Source organism: Dendrobates tinctorius, unplaced genomic scaffold (genome assembly GCF_039654945.1).
Source record: "Dendrobates tinctorius isolate UK_male_01 unplaced genomic scaffold, ASM3965494v1 ptg000134l, whole genome shotgun sequence".
NCBI lineage: Eukaryota > Metazoa > Chordata > Amphibia > Anura > Dendrobatidae > Dendrobates > Dendrobates tinctorius.
In genome coordinates this window covers 21,849,851-21,866,467 of record NW_027361802.1, presented here as the reverse complement: position 1 = coordinate 21,866,467, position 16,617 = coordinate 21,849,851, and the positions used below count along the sequence as shown (strand labels likewise).

General features: G+C 44.8%; 1 protein-coding gene across 1 annotated transcript in view; it reads right to left on the bottom strand.

Moving 5' to 3' along the window:
- Nucleotides 1-12,793: 12,793 nt before the first annotated feature.
- Nucleotides 12,794-16,617, bottom strand: part of PCSK5 (proprotein convertase subtilisin/kexin type 5) — an 810,488-nt gene continuing 806,664 nt past the window's right edge. Inside the window, exons 36-37 of the mRNA XM_073543784.1 lie at nt 14,362-14,545; nt 12,794-13,714 (exon numbers count right to left, since the gene is read on the bottom strand). Coding sequence (XP_073399885.1) covers nt 13,302-13,714; nt 14,362-14,545 — 597 coding nt within the window. The 3' untranslated portion in view covers nt 12,794-13,301. The remainder of the gene's footprint in view (nt 13,715-14,361; nt 14,546-16,617) is intronic.

Sequence of the window (16,617 nt, the reverse complement as noted above, 5' to 3'; positions counted from 1 at the left end):
AGGGGACACTTTGTGAGGAGGATGAGGAGGAGTCGATGGAGGAGGAAGACATCTCTCCAGAGGAGGGAGGTACACAATGCTTTAGTCAGTATGTACAGCGAGGGTGGGGTGATGCAGAGCAGGCAGAGATGACGCCTCAAGCAGGGGACAGCGTTTCTTTGGCAGTTGGGAGTCTGCCGCACATGGTTGATTTCATGCTGCAGTGCCTGAGAAACGACCGCCGCATCGCCTACATTCTCAACACGACTGATTATTGGGTGTACACCCTCCTAGATCCTCACTACCGGGACAACTTACAAAGCCTCATACCACCGTTGACCCGGGAGCGTAAACTGCGGGAGTACCAAGACACACTGGTGCAGTTCATCATGTTTTCCATTCCACCCGACAGCAGTGGTGCTAGTGCTTTACAAAGCAGCTCTGTGTGTCGAGGCAGCGGAGGAAACTCGGCACAAAGAGGGACGACTATGGCTCAAATGTGGCAAAGTTTTGTGTGTCCGCCACAATTGTCTACACCATCACAGACGGCTCCAGTCAGCAGGAGGCAACGTTTTCGTCAGATGGTGACAGACTACATGTCTTGCCCTGTCAGTGTACTCCCAGATGGCTCTTCCCCCTTCAAGTTTTGGGTCTCTAAGCTGGATACATGGCCAAAGCTTAGCCAGTATGCATTGGAGGTGCTGGCTTGCCCTGCTGCCAGTGTATTATCGGAATGCGTCTTTAGTGCCGCAGGTGGTGTACTAACAGACCGTCGCACGCGACTATCTTCCGATAACGTTGACCGGATTACTTTTCTGAAAATGAACAAGGCATGGATCTCGCCAGAATTTGCCAGTCCTCTTCCCGAATAAATAATTGGTTGTCAACAGTATCCAGGTCTCCTGTTGTGTTCATGTTTCTACCACCTGAACTATAATCCCTGGGCTTCAACACAGCCAGTTGTCGCTCTGAAGTGTCGTATGCACAGAGAAAAACACTAGCTCCTGTGTTAGTGGGGTTCAGTAACGCCAGCTGCTCCCCTGCTGTGTGGATGGCAAAGTCTCCTGCTCCATCCACATTCAAACTACTACTGATTTTTAACCGTGCTCCACTTAGACCTGTGGCTCCACCGTCTCTAGTTTTTCCCCTGGCCTCCAACCCCGCCAGTTGCTGCTCAGAAGTGGTGTCTGCACAATCCACACTTGTTCCTGTGTTACTGGGGCTCAGTCACGTCAGTTGATCCCCTGATGTGTGTCCGGCAATGTCTCCTGCTTTGTCCACATTCCCATTACTAGTAGTGTGAATGAGGACAGAGGAGGAGACCTTGCCGGACACACATCAAGGGATCAACTGACGTGACTGAGCCCAGTTACACAGGAACAAGTGTGGATTGTGCAGACGCCACTTCAGAGCTGTAACTGGCGGGGTTGGAGGCCTGGGGAAATACTAGAGACAGTGGAGCCAGAGGCCATAGTGGAGCACGGTTACAATCAGTAGTAGTCTAGAACCTATATAGAACCTGCCGGCAAGTTCGCCTCCGCCTGCTGCATGATTCATCCTGGGCTCCAACAATGCCAGTTGGTGTTCAGAAGTGCCGTCCTCACAGAGAAAAACACACTAGCTCCTGTGTTAGTGGGGTTCAGTAACGTCAGCTGTTCCCCTGCTGTGTAGACGGCAATGTCTCCTGCTCCTCCACATGCCAAAAACATCAGGCCTCAGCCTGCTCCATGCTTCATCCTGGGCTCCAACAACGCCAGTTGGTGTTCAGAAGTGCTGTCCTCACAGAGAAAAACACACTAGCTCCTGTGTTAGTGGGGTTCAGTAACGTCAGCTGTTCCCCTGCTGTGTAGACGGCAATGTCTCCTGCTGCCTCCACATGCCAAAAACATCAGGCCTCAGCCTGCTCCATGCTTCATCCTGGGCTCCAACAATGCCAGTTGGAGTTCAGAAGTGCCGTCCTCACAGAGAAAAACACACTAGCTCCTGTGTTAGTGGGGTTCAGTAACGTCAGCTGTTCCCCTGCTGTGTAGACGGCAATGTCTCCTGCTGCCTCCACATGCCAAAAACATCAGGCCTCAGCCTGCTCCGTGCTTCATCCTGGGCTCCAACAACGCCAGATGGTGTTCAGAAGTGCCGTCCTCACAGAGAAAAACACACTAGCTCCTGTGTTAGTGGGGTTCAGTAACGTCAGCTGCTCCCCTGCTGTGTGGATGGCAAAGTCTCCTGCTGCCTACACAGTCACGCTACTACTGATTTTTAACCATGCTCCACTTAGGCCTCTGGCTCCACTGTCTCTAGTATTTTCCCTGGCCTCCAACCCCGCCAGCTGCTGCTCTGAAGTGGCATCTGCACAATCCACACTTGTTCCTGGGTTACAGGGGCTCTGTCACGTCAGTGGATCCCCTGATGTGTGTCCAGCAAGGTCTCAAGCTCTGTCCACATTCCCATTACTAGTAGTGGCAATGTGGACAGAGCAGGAGACCTTGCCGGACACACATCAGGGGATCCACTGACGTGACAGAGCCCCTGTAACCCAGGAACAAGTGTGGATTGTGCAGACGCCTCTTCAGAGCAGCAACTGGCGGGGTTGGAGGCCAGGGGAAATCCTGGAGACAGTAAAGCCAGAGGCATAAGTGGAGCACGGTTACAATCAGTAGTGGTGTACAACCGATATAAAACTTGCCTCAAGTAGGCCTCAGCCTGCTCCATGATTGATCCTGGGCTTCAACACAGCCAGTTGTTGCTTGGAAGTGCCATCCGCACAGATAGAAACACTCGCTCCTGTGTCAGTGGGGTTCAGTAACGCCAGCAGCTCCCATGCTGTATGGATGGCAAAGTCTCCTGCTGCCTCCCAAATCACACTATATCTTATTTTCTACTTGCTCCAAGTAGGCCTCAGCCTGCTCCGTGATTGATCCTGGGCTTCAACACAGCCAGTTGTTGCTTGGAAGTGCCGTCCGCACAGATAGAAACACTCACTCCTGTGTCAGTGGGGTTCAGTAACGCCAGCTGCTCCCCTGCTGTGTGGATGGCAAAGTCTCCTGCTGCCTCCCAAATCACACTACATCTTATTTTCTACTTTCTCCAAGTTGGCCTCAGCCTGCTCCATGATTGATCCTGGGCTTCAACACAGCCAGTCGTTGCTTGGAAGTGCCGTCCGCACAGATAGAAACACTTGCTCCTGTGTCAGTGGGGTTCAGTAACGCCAGCTGCTCCCCTGCTGTGTGGATGGCAAAGTCTCCTGCTGCCTCCCAAATCACGCTACATCTTATTTTCTACTTGCTCCAAGTAGGCCTCAGCCTGCTCCGTGATTGATCCTGGGCTTCAACACAGCCAGTTGTTGCTTGAAAGTGCCGTCCGCACAGATAGAAACACTCGCTCCTGTGTCAGTGGGGTTCAGTAACGCCAGCTGCTCCCCTGCTGTGTGGATGGCAAAGTCTCCTGCTGCCTCCCAAATCACACAACATCTTATTTTCTACTTGCTCCAAGTAGGCCTCAGCCTGCTCCATGATTGATCCTGGGCTTCAACACAGCCAGTTGTTGCTTGGAAGTGCCGTCCGCACAGATAGAAACACTCGCTCCTGTGTCAGTGGGGTTCAGTAACGCCAGCTGCTCCCCTGCTGTGTGGATGGCAAAGTCTCCTGCTGCCTACACAGTCACACTACTACTGATTTTTAACCATGCTCCACTTATGCCTCTGGCTCCACTGTCTCTAGTATTTCCCCTGGCCTCCAACCCCACCAGCTGCTGCTCTGAAGTGGCATCTGTACAATCCACACTTGTTCCTGGGTTACAGAGGCTCTGTCACGTCAGTGGATCCCCTGATGTGTGTCCGGCAAGGTCTCAAGCTCTGTCCACATTCCCATTACTAGTAGTGGGAATGTGGACAGAGCAGGAGACCTTGCCGGACACACATCAGGGGATCCACTGACATGACCGAGCCCCTGTAACCCAGAAACAAGTGTGGATTGTGCAGACGCCACTTCAGAGCAGCAACTTGGCGGGGTTGGAGGCCAGGGGAAATCCTGGAGACAGTAGAGCCAGAGGCCTAAGTGGAGCACGGTTACAATCAGTAGTAGTGTACAACCGATATAAAACTTGCTCCAAGTAGGCCTCAGCCTGCTCCGTGATTGATCCTGGGCTCCAACATCGCCAGTTGCTGCTCGGCAGTGTCTTTGGCACGGGTACTCCCTCCTGCCCAGCCTGGTTCCAGCGCGCCTGCTGTTTCCAGGTAGTGTCAACGTCACTTTGCCACCAATACGTTGTCCTGTCGTGTTGCCATCGGGTTAGCCGAGCCTATGGTGCCTGCAGTTTAGGTGCTTAATATGTGGGCTGCAGGTTCTGGTACTAAAGGATGGTTCCGTAGTGCCAATAGGACAAGCACCCCCTGTAGGACTGTGGGTTTTGGTAACTGCGTCCTGCTCGCAGCCTTGCAACTTTGTTGATTATGGGTACCTTGTGCTACCCATCCGGGTTCCAGCACCGTCAGCTGGTTCTCGGCAGAGCCTTTGGCCTAGGTGCCTCCTTCTCAGTATCCAAGTTCCAGCAACGTCTGCTTGTCCTTGGTAGTGCTTTGTAGCACAGGTACCTCCTGCTTAGTAACCGTGTTCCAGCACCGTCAGCTGGTCCACGGTTGTGCCATTGGCTCTTGTTTCTTCTGCTGCCCCTCCGGGTTCCAGCACCGTCAGCTGGTCCTCGCTACTTTCATTTGCTCTTGCAGCTTCTGCTACCCATCCGGGTTCCAGCACCGTCAGCTGGTTCTCGTCAGTGCCTTTGGCCTAGGTGCCTCCTTCTTGGTAACCGAGTTCCAGCAACGTCTGCTGGTCCTTGGTAGTGCTTTGGAGCACAGGTACCTCCTGCTTAGTAACTGTGTTCCAGCACCGTCAGCTGGTCCACGGTCGTGCCATTGGCTCTTGTTCCTTCTGCTGCCCCTCCGGGTTCCAGCACCGTCAGCTGGTCCTCGCTAGTTCCATTTTCTATTGTTCCTTCTGCTACCCATCCAGGTTCCAATACCGTCAGCTGGTTCTCGGCAGTTCCTCAACCTTCTTGTACCTTCTGCTACTTTTCCAAGTTCAAGCTTGTGTAACTGTTTTTTGATTCTCACTCTGGATCTCCCTGATGATGACCCTGAAGACGATGACCCTGAACACCACACCGAAGAAGACCAAAAAGATGACCCTCAAGAAGATGACCAAGAGGACAAAGAACATGAAGACAACCACCAAGATGCAGAACAACAAAAGACAGAAGACCAAGAAGCAGAAAACCAAAAGCAGAAGAACATTAAGCATAAGACTAAAAATAAGAGCAAATGATATTATCTAAATTATAAGCAGAAGAAGACTAAGCAGTGTATGGGGGTGAGTCCGTTCCTCCTCGTGGTGCCCCTGGAAAATGCCTGCTGCTGCAGGCCAAACTGAACGCGGACAAATCCTGTTGTAAATCTTTTGTGACAGGCAGACCGGAAGGTGTATTCTTCAAACTTTTATAGATAACAACTACAGGAATGCCTGTCACAAATAAGAATATGATGAAGAAGAAGAATAGAAAGAAGATGAAAAAGTAGAATATGAAGAAGAATAATAGTTGAATAAGAAGAATATGAAGAATGTAAAAAAAAGAATAATAGGAAGAAGGTGAAGAAGAAGAAGATGAATAAGGTGAAGAAGAAGTTGATGAAAAAGATGCTGCTGCTTCTGAGGATCATGAAGGAGAAAGTGTGGGAGAAGTAAAAAAGAAGGTGAAGAGCATGGAAGTAGTGAAACATACATATCTGACAAAATAGAAAGGAGGTTAACATAGTCAATATCTTTGTAACTCCGAACGTCTTTAAAAAAAATAAAATAATTCCTGCTATTCCATTTGATTGGGCTAAACCTCTATGGCTTTAATGTCTCCTCCACCTCCCGCAATACATTCTACATTATTATTAGTTGTTTTTCCTCATGTAGAATTAACCTACAAGGAAAGAAAGGGTTTTTTTCAATTCCGATATTTCTGTTCCATTGACTTGAATGGGACTTCCGGGATCGGAATCGGCGATACCCGATATTTTTTTTAGATCGGCCGATCCAATCCGATCCGATATTTTTCAATATCGGGTGGTATCGCTCAACACTACTCTCCAGTTATTCTTTGATACCCAAACTTGCACACAGCTATAACCTGTATCATGGCTCCCAACCATCCCAATTCTTGCGGGACAGTTCCTTTTTTGACACCCCCCACCCGCGTCCCGCCCGGGACGCTATTTTTCCCACATTGCACTGAGCTGCCACGCCCCCCCATGCACCGACCCCATCCTCGCCGTCCCAGAGAGCCACTGCAGCTTGCAATGATGTGGCTGGGCTGTGTGTTCTGTGCGCACAGGACCTGTGTGAGGTCACAGGAGGGGAGGCATCAGTGGTCACATGATCAGGGGCCCCGTGTCTGCAGGACTCTGCGGTGCTGTTTGTCATGGTGCTGGATAAGGTGAAGTTTATGTGTGGGGGCAGGAGGGGTTTACAGGGTGGATGGAGCAGAGCCGTGTGTGTACGGAGTGGAGCCGTGTGTGTGCGGAGTGGAGCCGTGTGTGTACGGAGCAGAGTCGCGTGTGTACGAGGTGTACAGAGCGAAGCTATGTGTGTACGAGGTGTACGGAGTGGAGCCGTGTGTGTACGAGGTGTACGGAGTGGAGCCGTGTGTGTACGAGGTGCACGGAATGGAGCTCTGTGTGTACAAAGTGTATGGAGCTGAGCCGTGTGTTTACGGAGCTGAGCAGAGCTGTGTGTGTATGAGGTGTACGGAGCAGAGCTTTGTTTGTATGAGGTGTACGGAGCAGAGCCGTGTGTGTACGTGATGTACAGATCGGAGCCGTGTGTGTACGAGGTGTTCGGAACGGAGTCCTGTGTATATGAGGTGTACGGAACGGAGCCCTGTGTGAACAAAGTGTACGGAGCTGAGCCATATGTGCGCAGGGCGTACGAAACGGAACCCTGTGTGTACGAAGTGTACGGAGCTGAGCCATGGGTTTATGGAGCAGATCCATGGGTGTACGGAGTGGATCCGTGTGTACAAGGTGTACAGAGCATGGCCGCGTGTGTACAAGGTGTATGGAGCAGAGCCACATGTGTACAAGGTTTCTGGAGTGGAGCCATGTGTGTGAGCGAGGTGTACGGAGCGGTGCCGTGTGTACGAGGCATACAAAGTGGAACTGTGTGTGCATGAGGTGTGCGGAGCCATGCGTGTACAAGTTGTACGGTGGGGAGCATTCATACCTCCCAACTGTTCTGGATCCAGCAGGACAGTCCCGATTTTGGGACCAGCCCGGCTGGGAGGTTACTTTTCCCGCAGACACAGGAGTACAAGGCGGAACCCCGAGTAGCACTTTAAAATTCGTATGTGAAGTTCCACCGGAAGTGACGTGCTGGAAGCTGACAGGAAATGAGATAATTTCAGGAGGCGATTATGACGGAACTATGGAGGCACTTCAGGGAATGCTTCAGATCCATCACCGTGTCCTCCTCCCACAGCGCAGACAGCGGGATTGCCTTGGACTCAGGGATGCCGACCATGTGAGCGGATCATGATATGTCCTGCATCAAGAGGCTCAGGTGGGCACTACAATGGGAGCCGGACTGCTATAGTATCTTTATAGAATCTTTATTTCTTTCTCTCTCTGTTTCTTTCTCTCTCTCTTCTTTCCCCTCTTCCTTCTCTCTCTCTGTTCTTTCTTTCACACTGTTCTTTCTTTCTTTCCCCTCTTTCTTTCTCTCTCTAATCTTTCTTTCTCTCTGTTCTTCCTTTATCTCTCTCTCTTCTTCCTTTCTCTCTCTCTGTTCTTCATTTCTCTCGTCTTTCCCCTTTCTTTCTCTGTCTCTGTTCTTTCCTCCCTCTCTCTCTGTTTTTTTTCTCTCTCTCGCTGTTCTTTCTTTCTCTCTCTCTGTTCTTTCTTTCTTTCTCCCTCTCTGTTCTTTCTTTTCCCTTTCTTTTTTCTCTCTGTTCTTTTTCTTTCTTTCTCTGTTCTTTCTTTCTCCTCTTTCTTTCTCTCTGTTTTTTTCTTTCTGTCCCCTCTTTCTTTCTCTGTTTTTTCTTTCTCTCACTCTTTGCCCTCTTTCCTTCTCTCTCTCTGTTCTTTCTTTCCCCTCTTTCTTTCTCTTTCTTTCCCCTCTTTCTTTCTCTCTCCCTTTGTGTTCTTTCTATCTTTCTTTCCCCTCTTTCTTTTTTCCCTCTCTGTTTTTTTTTCTGTCCCCTCTTTCTTTCTCTCTTTCTTTCTGTCTGTTTCTTTGTTTCCCCTCTATCTTTCGCTTTCTTTATTTCTCTCTCTCTTCTTTCCCCTCTTTCTCTTTGTTCTTTCTCTCTCTGTTCTTCCTTTCTTTCCCTGTTCTTTCTCTCTCTCTCTTCTTCCTTTCTTTCTCTGTTCTCTTTCTTTCCCCTCTTTATTTCTCTGTTCTTTCTCTCTCTCTGTTCTTTTTTTCTGTCCCCTCTTTCTTTATCTCTGTTCTTTCTTTCTTTCTGTTTCTTTCTCTCTATTCTTTCATTCTTTCCCCTCTTTCTCTGTTCTCTTTCTTTCTCTCTCTGTTCTGTCTTTCCCCTTTCTTTCCCTCTCTGTTCTTTCTTTCTCTCTGTTCTTTCTTTTCCTCAGTACCAGTCAGTGTGCCAACAGTACCAGCCACTGTGCCCATAATGCCAGCCACTGTGCCCTCAGTACCAGTCAGTGTGATCAGCAGTGCTAAATGGGTGCAGTTGGGGCATGGACATGGGTGTGACTAGTTCTGAAATGGGTGTAGTCGGGGCGTGATCTAAAATTTGCCACATCGCGCTACGTGCGCCGCAGCCTTTGTCCCTCTTTCCCTTCTTCAAAAGTTGGGAGGTATGCTGTATAACTATCCTGGCTTGTTAAGGTCTGATAGATAAATAGAGGGTATCTTTATGGTTTCTTCTCAATGCCTCCTTGGCTGTAGTGACAATATCAAGCAAGTAACTTTGTTTTAAACACCTGATTCTTGAGTTTCAGGGTTTGCTATATGTTGTGTGTCCATCTAGTTGTTTCACTTTTACTTTAGTTGGCTTATGGAAGGTTTTGTTGTAATCCCAATACTGCTATACCTATGTCTTTCCACATTCCATTAATTTATGTGAAGCCCCTGAAGGGTTAATAAACTTCTTGAATGTGGTTTTGAGCACCTTGAGGGTTGCATTTTTTAGAATGGTGTCACTTTTGTGTATTTTCTGTCATATAGGCCCCTCAAACTTACTTCAAATGTGAGGTGGTCCCTAAAATAATGGGTTTTGTTAATTTTATGGAAAAATGAGAAATTGCTGATCAAATTTTAACCCTTTTAACGTCGTAACAAAAAAAATTGTTTAGAAAATTGTGCTGATGTAAAGTAGACATGTGGGAAATGTTATTTATTAACTATTTTGTGTGACATAACTCTGGTTTAAGGGCATAAAAATAAAAATTGCAAAATGTTTCCAAATTTTCACCAAATTTACAATATTTTCAGAAATAAATGCAAGTTATAGCGAACCAATTTTACCACCATCTTGAAATATAATATGTCACAAAAAAAACAGTCTCAGAATCACTGGGATCCGTTGAAGCATTTCAGAGTTATTACCTCATAAAGTGACTGGTCAGAATTGAAAAAATTGGCCTGGTCACGAAGGTGACATGTCAATTCTTTCTACGGTTTCAAAACCGCAAGAAAACCGCACGGAAAAATTCGCACCGTCTGCACAACGTTTTTTTATTCCCATAGGGAATAATGGTACTGTACACCGCAGCAAAAACTGCTGCGGACCCGCAGCGGCCAAAACCGCTGCGGACCCGCAGCAGAATCCGCAGCGTGTGCACACACCCTTAAGGTTCCAGGGCTAAGAGCCTTTTTATTTAGACCAAATTTTTATCTTCTTTACCAATGGGGCAATGCTCGCAGGGTAATAATACAGAGAAGTCTAAGGGTGTGTGTACACGCTGCGGATTCTGCTGCGGTTCCGCAGCGGATTTGGCCGCTGCGGTGTACAGTACCATTATTCCCTATGGGAATAAAAAAACGCTGTGCAGACGGTGTGGATTTTTCCGCGCGGTTTTCCTGCAGTTTTGAAACTGCAGAAACAATTGACATGTCAAATCTTTCTGCGGATTCCGCTGTGGTTTGCCATCTCCTCCATTGTGGAGATGAAAAACCGCAGGGCAGAACTGCAGGCCAATCCGCAGCTAAAACCGCAGGTCTTTTGACCTGCAGATTTACCTGCGGATTTTACAAAATCCGCGCGGCCAAATCCGCACCCCGATCCGCAGCGTGTGCACATACCCGAAAGACATCCCAGAAAATCCTTTCACAAAACAAAAAGGTCCATATTTCTGCAACAATTTGGCAGATTGAAAAAAACAGGCTACTAGGGAGCAGCAAGAATATAATTAAAAATACTGGTCACTTTGACCTATGACTTTTTTGAGGAAGCTAAAAAGAATACACATCATTGGACTATTTTTTATATTGTTATACACTCTGTAATGTGGAGATGTGCCATATGCATTTCACTAGTTCAACAAAACCAACAGTTAATTTATTTTATTTTCTCAGAGTTAATTTTTTTCCCCTGTAATAACGAAAGAAAGATCAACGAAAATACCACATGTTTGAATTCAGGAGGTTACAGAACTTGTTCCATTCAAATAAAGATGGCATATTACAATAGTTTACATACAAAGTACAGTGGAGGAAATAATTATAAGATCCCTTGCTGATTTTGTCAGTGGCGAAACTGACAAAGACATGAACAGTCTATAATTTTAAGGGTAGGTTAATTTTAACATTGAGAGATAGAATATAAAAAAGAAAAATCCAGAAAATCACATTGTATAAATTATATGAATTTGCATTTTGCAGTGAGAAATAAGTATTTGATCCTCTACCAACCATTAAGAGTTCTGTCTCCTACAGAGCAGTTAGACACTCCTAATCAACTCATTACCTGCATTGAAGACAGCTGTCTTACATAGTCACCTTTATAAAAGACTCTTGTCCACAGACTCAATTAATCAGTCAGACTCTAACCTCTACAACATGGGCAAGACCAAAGCGCTTTCTTAGGATGTCAGGGACAAAATCATAGGACTGCACAAAGCTGGACTGGGCTACAAAACCATATGTAAGACGCTGTGTGAGAAGAAGGCAACTGTTGGTACAATAGTAAGGAAATGGAAGAAATACAAAATGACTGTCAATCGACACCGATCTGGGGCACCATGCAAAATCTCACCTCGTGGGGTATCCTTGATCATGATGAAGGTGAGAGATCAGCCTAATACTACATGGGGGAACTTGTTAATGATCTCAAGGCAGTTGGGATCACAGTCACCAAGAAAACCATTGGTAAATGTTACGCCATAAAGGTTTAAAATCCTGCAATGGCCGCAAGGTCCCCCTGCTCAAGAAGGCACATGTGCAGGCCTGTCTGAAATTTGTCAATGAACACCTGGATGATTCTGTGAGTGATTGGGAGAAGGTGCTGTTGTCAGATGAGACAAAAATTGAGTTCTTTGGCATTAGATGAAGAGAAATGCTGCCTATGACCCAAAGAACACAGTCCCCACTGTCAAGCATGGTGGTGGAAACATTATGTTTTGGGGTTGCTAAGGGCACAGGACTACTTCACTGCATCAATGGGAGAATGGATGGAGCCATGTACCGTAAAATCCTGAGTGACAACCTCCTTTCCTCCGCCAGGAGATTAAAAATGGGTCATGGCTGGGTCTTCCAGCAAGACAATGATCCAAAACATACTGCCAAGGCAACAAATGAGTGGCTCAAAAAGAAGCACATTAAGGTCATGGAAGTGGCCTAGCCAGTCTCAAGACCTTAATCCCATAGAAAACTTATGGAGGGAGTTGAAGCTCCGAGTTGCCAAGCGACAAACTCAAAATCTTAATGATTTAAAGATGATCTGCAAAGAGGAGTGGACCAAAATTCCTCCTGACGTGCGCAAACCTCATCTTCAACTACAAAAAACATCTGACTGCTCTTCTTGCCAACAAGGGTTTTGCCTCCAAGTATTAAGTCTTTTTTGCTAGAGGGATCAAATACTTATTTCTCATTGCAAAATGCAAATAAATTTATATAATTTATACAATGTAATTTTCTGGATTTTATTTTAGATATTCTATCTCTCAATGTTAAAATTAACCTACCCTTAAAATTACAGACTGTTCATGTCTTTGGCAGTGGGCAAACTTACAAAATCAGCAAGGGATCAAATAATTATTTCCTTCATTGTAGCTGTATTTTGCAGACTTCTGCAGTCTGAAGAACAAATCTCATTACACAGAGGATTTTACTGGACAAAAACAGAACAAAAAAACAAACCAAGGACATTTCACATGACCATAATAAAGGCCCAACTGCACGTCTGATGACTCCAACTAGCAATATCATGTAGATCTATCATGGTATTAGTTTAGAGCACCGGATTTATGGCCAGGAATCTTCAGCCAATACTTTAGGACACAGGACCTATGGCCAGGAATCTGTAGCAATTAGTTCAGGACATAGAACCTATGGCCAGGACTCTGCAGCCATTAGTTTAGGACCTAAGACCTATGGCCAGGAATCTGCAGCCAATAGTTTAGGACATAAAACCTATGGCCAGGAATCTGCAGCAATTAGTTTAGGACATAGGATCTATGGCCCGGAATCTGCAGCCATTAGTTTAGGACATAGGAATTTGATTGGGCTATAAGATCCATGGTCAGACCAGGATTTGTGTGCACCATGATCACATAAAATGTGATGGTGTTTCACTCATAAAAAGCAGCAGAACAAGAGATATATATATTGCCACTTTGAGGGTATGTTTACACAGAGGTTTTTTGGGTACTGGCAAAATCTTCTGTTGTTTTCAAGAGAAATTCAAGTCATTGCAATTTTTTTTTACAAGCCTTTCATTTTTAGGGGAGCATTTTTTACACTTTTTATTGAAGTCTTTTGACTTCAGTGTTACGTTTGGTGCAGATTCCATGTGTGATCCAAATAAAAAAAGTAACGTCTACTCTTTCTGTGATGAAGATTCAAAAACTCATTGGAAAATACTCGCTATTTGAACAGAAAGATGGATTTCCCATTGAAAGGGGAAATACATTCAAAGAGTATGTAATGGAGTTTTTAATGTAGATTTCGAAGTGGATCCTCTTTAAAATTGGCATAAAAATCTCTGTGTGAACATGCCCTAAAGGAGCAACAAAAATGAATTTAGTTTAATTTGTAGTCCAAAGGTATTATACATATCACAATGGAAAATGACTAAAATCTCAGTCTCAGTGCTGAAATATACATTCATTATCTAAAAGAATAACTTTCATCATCATATTCTAAATCCTCCTCCTCATCATCCTCTAGTAGTCCGTATTTAAATTTCCTGTACACTGTGCCATCCTGACCCATGTAAACAATATCTTCATCGTCATCATCGTCCTCTTCCTCCTCACGATCATGGTATTCAACCACGTGGTCATGCTGGAAGCTGGAGGTGCTTTCTCGAGTACTTTTGAAAGACTGGAAGGATTTCGTTTGGTCTGGTAACTTTTCATATCCTCCTTTGTTGACAGGCGAAGCTTTTGCACGGGCACGTCGCCAAAGGAAAATGACAGCTACGGAAGTAAGCACCAGCAGAATGGATATCGCCACAGCCAATGCTGCCTTTTTATGTCCAGGTTTTTCTTCCAAAAGTCCTGTTATCAGGATACATTCCTCTAAAATTTGAGCAGATTAGAGCGGAATCAAATGACATGAATATTAGGATACGGCGTCTACAATGTAAAATTATTGTACAATAAATGTTATTTATTTTTTGTAATTTCTGAATTTTCAGCCCACATTTTTCCTGAAATACAATGTGTATCATATTCCTAAACTGCATTCACAAATCTGAAAATTTCACAGCTGAAATCTCCTAGGATTACTTGTTGTCTCAATGCTGTAAATAGATTACTCATGTAATATGTATTTTGGAAAGTGTAACTTTTACAACAGGCACAGTAAACTAACTTGTTGGGATAGGCGAGCACCATCCTAGTAGGTTTTTACTAGTTTCCCCCCAGTAAAATAATAACACCTATACTCACCGCCGGTGCCGATACCTTTCCCTCCCCCAGCACTGCCTCTCTGCTACATTACCACTGATACCATTGATTGGTAGCAGCATTCACACGCACTTTGCTTGTGACGTCACCCCTACAGCCTGTCAAGAAAGAGAGTAGCAGCAGCCAAGAGGCAGGACTGGAGTAGGGGAAGTGGAGTTTGTTATTTTCAACACAAAATACGTATTCACAGGAAAACCCCTTTAAATAAGCAAAAAAGAATGTAGGTAGATTTCATTTCTATTTTGATGAGTTCTCACCCAGCATTTCCAAGCAGTCACAGCATTCCTCTGCACCCTCTGGTTTGGCTCTGCAGCAATGCACACACCTTCCTTCATCTACATAAAGTGAGAAGCTTGCGTGACACACAGTACAATTATGGGGTCCAGGCCCCTTACATTCTGTACAGCTTTCATGGCATTTCTCACATTGTGCATCGGGATCCTTGAAGAGAAGACAGAATAAAAATGCACACATTAACGGGAACTGTAGTGGGACATAATGTGACATATTTCCTAACATTAGTGTACTAATAGTTGAGTGGTGTGCTAGTATGTATCTTTAGGCCTCATTCAGATGTTAGTTTTTCACGTACATTTTATCTGTGTTTTTCATGGCTAGAACATGGACCCATAGTCTATGTTGCTTCTTGCAGAGGGTTTGCCGAAAAAAACTCAAACAATTGAGACACGTTCGATTTTGATATGTGTCATGGATCAAACTCGCCAACCATTTGTGAAAAATTCGGACAGCACTCTGATGGCATTCCAGATGCATCCTAGTGCGGTCCATTTTTTTTTTTAATAACTGTAATTTTTAATTAAGTTTTATAAAAATTTACAATCAGAAATAAGACAAAACAATCACAATTTGGCTTACAAATTAGAGGATCAGAAAGAATGGAGTTCAATTAGAATCAACTCTTGGAAGACGTTTCCCCTAGTGTCATCAAAACATATCGTACAATAGAATAGAAAAAGACAGAAAGTCCAGCAGCAGTTCTAATTGATGCCAAGATAAGATGACTCCATCCCCTTACACATATTACAATTCTTATAAAACCACAATACTAAATATGAGACCTACACATATGGAAGGAAAGGGAAGAAGAAACCTGTTCAAAAACCAACATGCTCCTAGCTGTTGATTTGGGCCTTAAAATAGTTCCATGGAGCCCAAACGGTCTCAAATCTGTCCAAGTGTTGTCCATTTTTTAACAATTGTTTGCAGGAGACTCTTGAGAAACTTACATCAGTTTATTCTTAAAGAAGCACTCCTCACATCAAAGTTTTTATCCTCTTAATATATTGCCATCATCATATTATATAGCACTGTGTACTTACAATTGCTCATTATGCCCTTCTACCCAGTTAAGTCTTCTGTTTTCCATTAGGTCTATAACATCAGGTTAATTAAAAACTGACTGGGTCCTTCTAAGCTCTATGTAGAAACAGGAGGTCAATTTTCTCAGCACAATTAATGAGTCACTGCAAAAGTCTATAGCTGTAAGGAGGAGCAGAGCAGCTGGATCAGGAGGTGAAGAACGGAATGAGTCATGCAGAGACAAGAGACTTTCTGTTTCTATATAGAGCAGATAAAAGAGAACAATTAACTGGGTAGAAGGGGAAAATGAGCAATTGTAAGTACACAGTGGTATATGATATGATGTCTTCTTTAATATGAGAAAAACTGAAGAAACTGATGGTAAAAACAGTCACTGGTGTAAATTTGATTCAGTAGACTGATGGATATATCGGTCAAGTTTTTTTTTCACATACCAAGAAATCACTCATTGGGTTTTAGTGTAGGGTGTGCCCTATTCTGTAATACATCACTTGTTGTTCTATGAATAAGTCTCAGTAATAGAGTTTGGCTTATCGATTCGCAGAACTCTAGTCTATCGACCAGGTCAGTAGTCTCTGGCTGCTGGATAGCAGGCTTGTGAATCTCTTACTTTTTGTGATAACTAGCGTGGTTTTTGATTAGCTGGGCTGGCGTGACATTATTATTGCAGCGTTACACACATATAACACCGCTCCAGCCCGGCTTACCAAAAGCCGCTCAAGGGATCCTGGAAGGTAAGAAAGTTGCAGAGCTCCCATCTAGCGGTCAAAGAGAACCAATCAAGCCAATAGACTGGAGTCCCGTGAATCGACCTGTCCAACTCTAGTCAGCAACTTTGCCAAGGAGTAGAAGTTTTCTATGATAAATAAGTTCCCAGTAAGGTGTCAGAAAATTTGGGTGAAGACACCATTTCTTTATTCATCAAATCATGTATCACATCACAGCTGCAATGAAATATTCTAAACTATTTTTAATTAATAATAGCAGCCCCTGGTTTATCTAATTATATCATGCTAATATGTTTTCTTTTATACAGACCAGCCCTTCATACAGACCCCAGAGCAGACACCCCTTGTATATTATACAGACACCTGACCTTTATATAGACTTTACATTACCCTTTTAGATAGACCTCAGACCAGACATACAGATTTTTTTCACCTCTCCCAAAT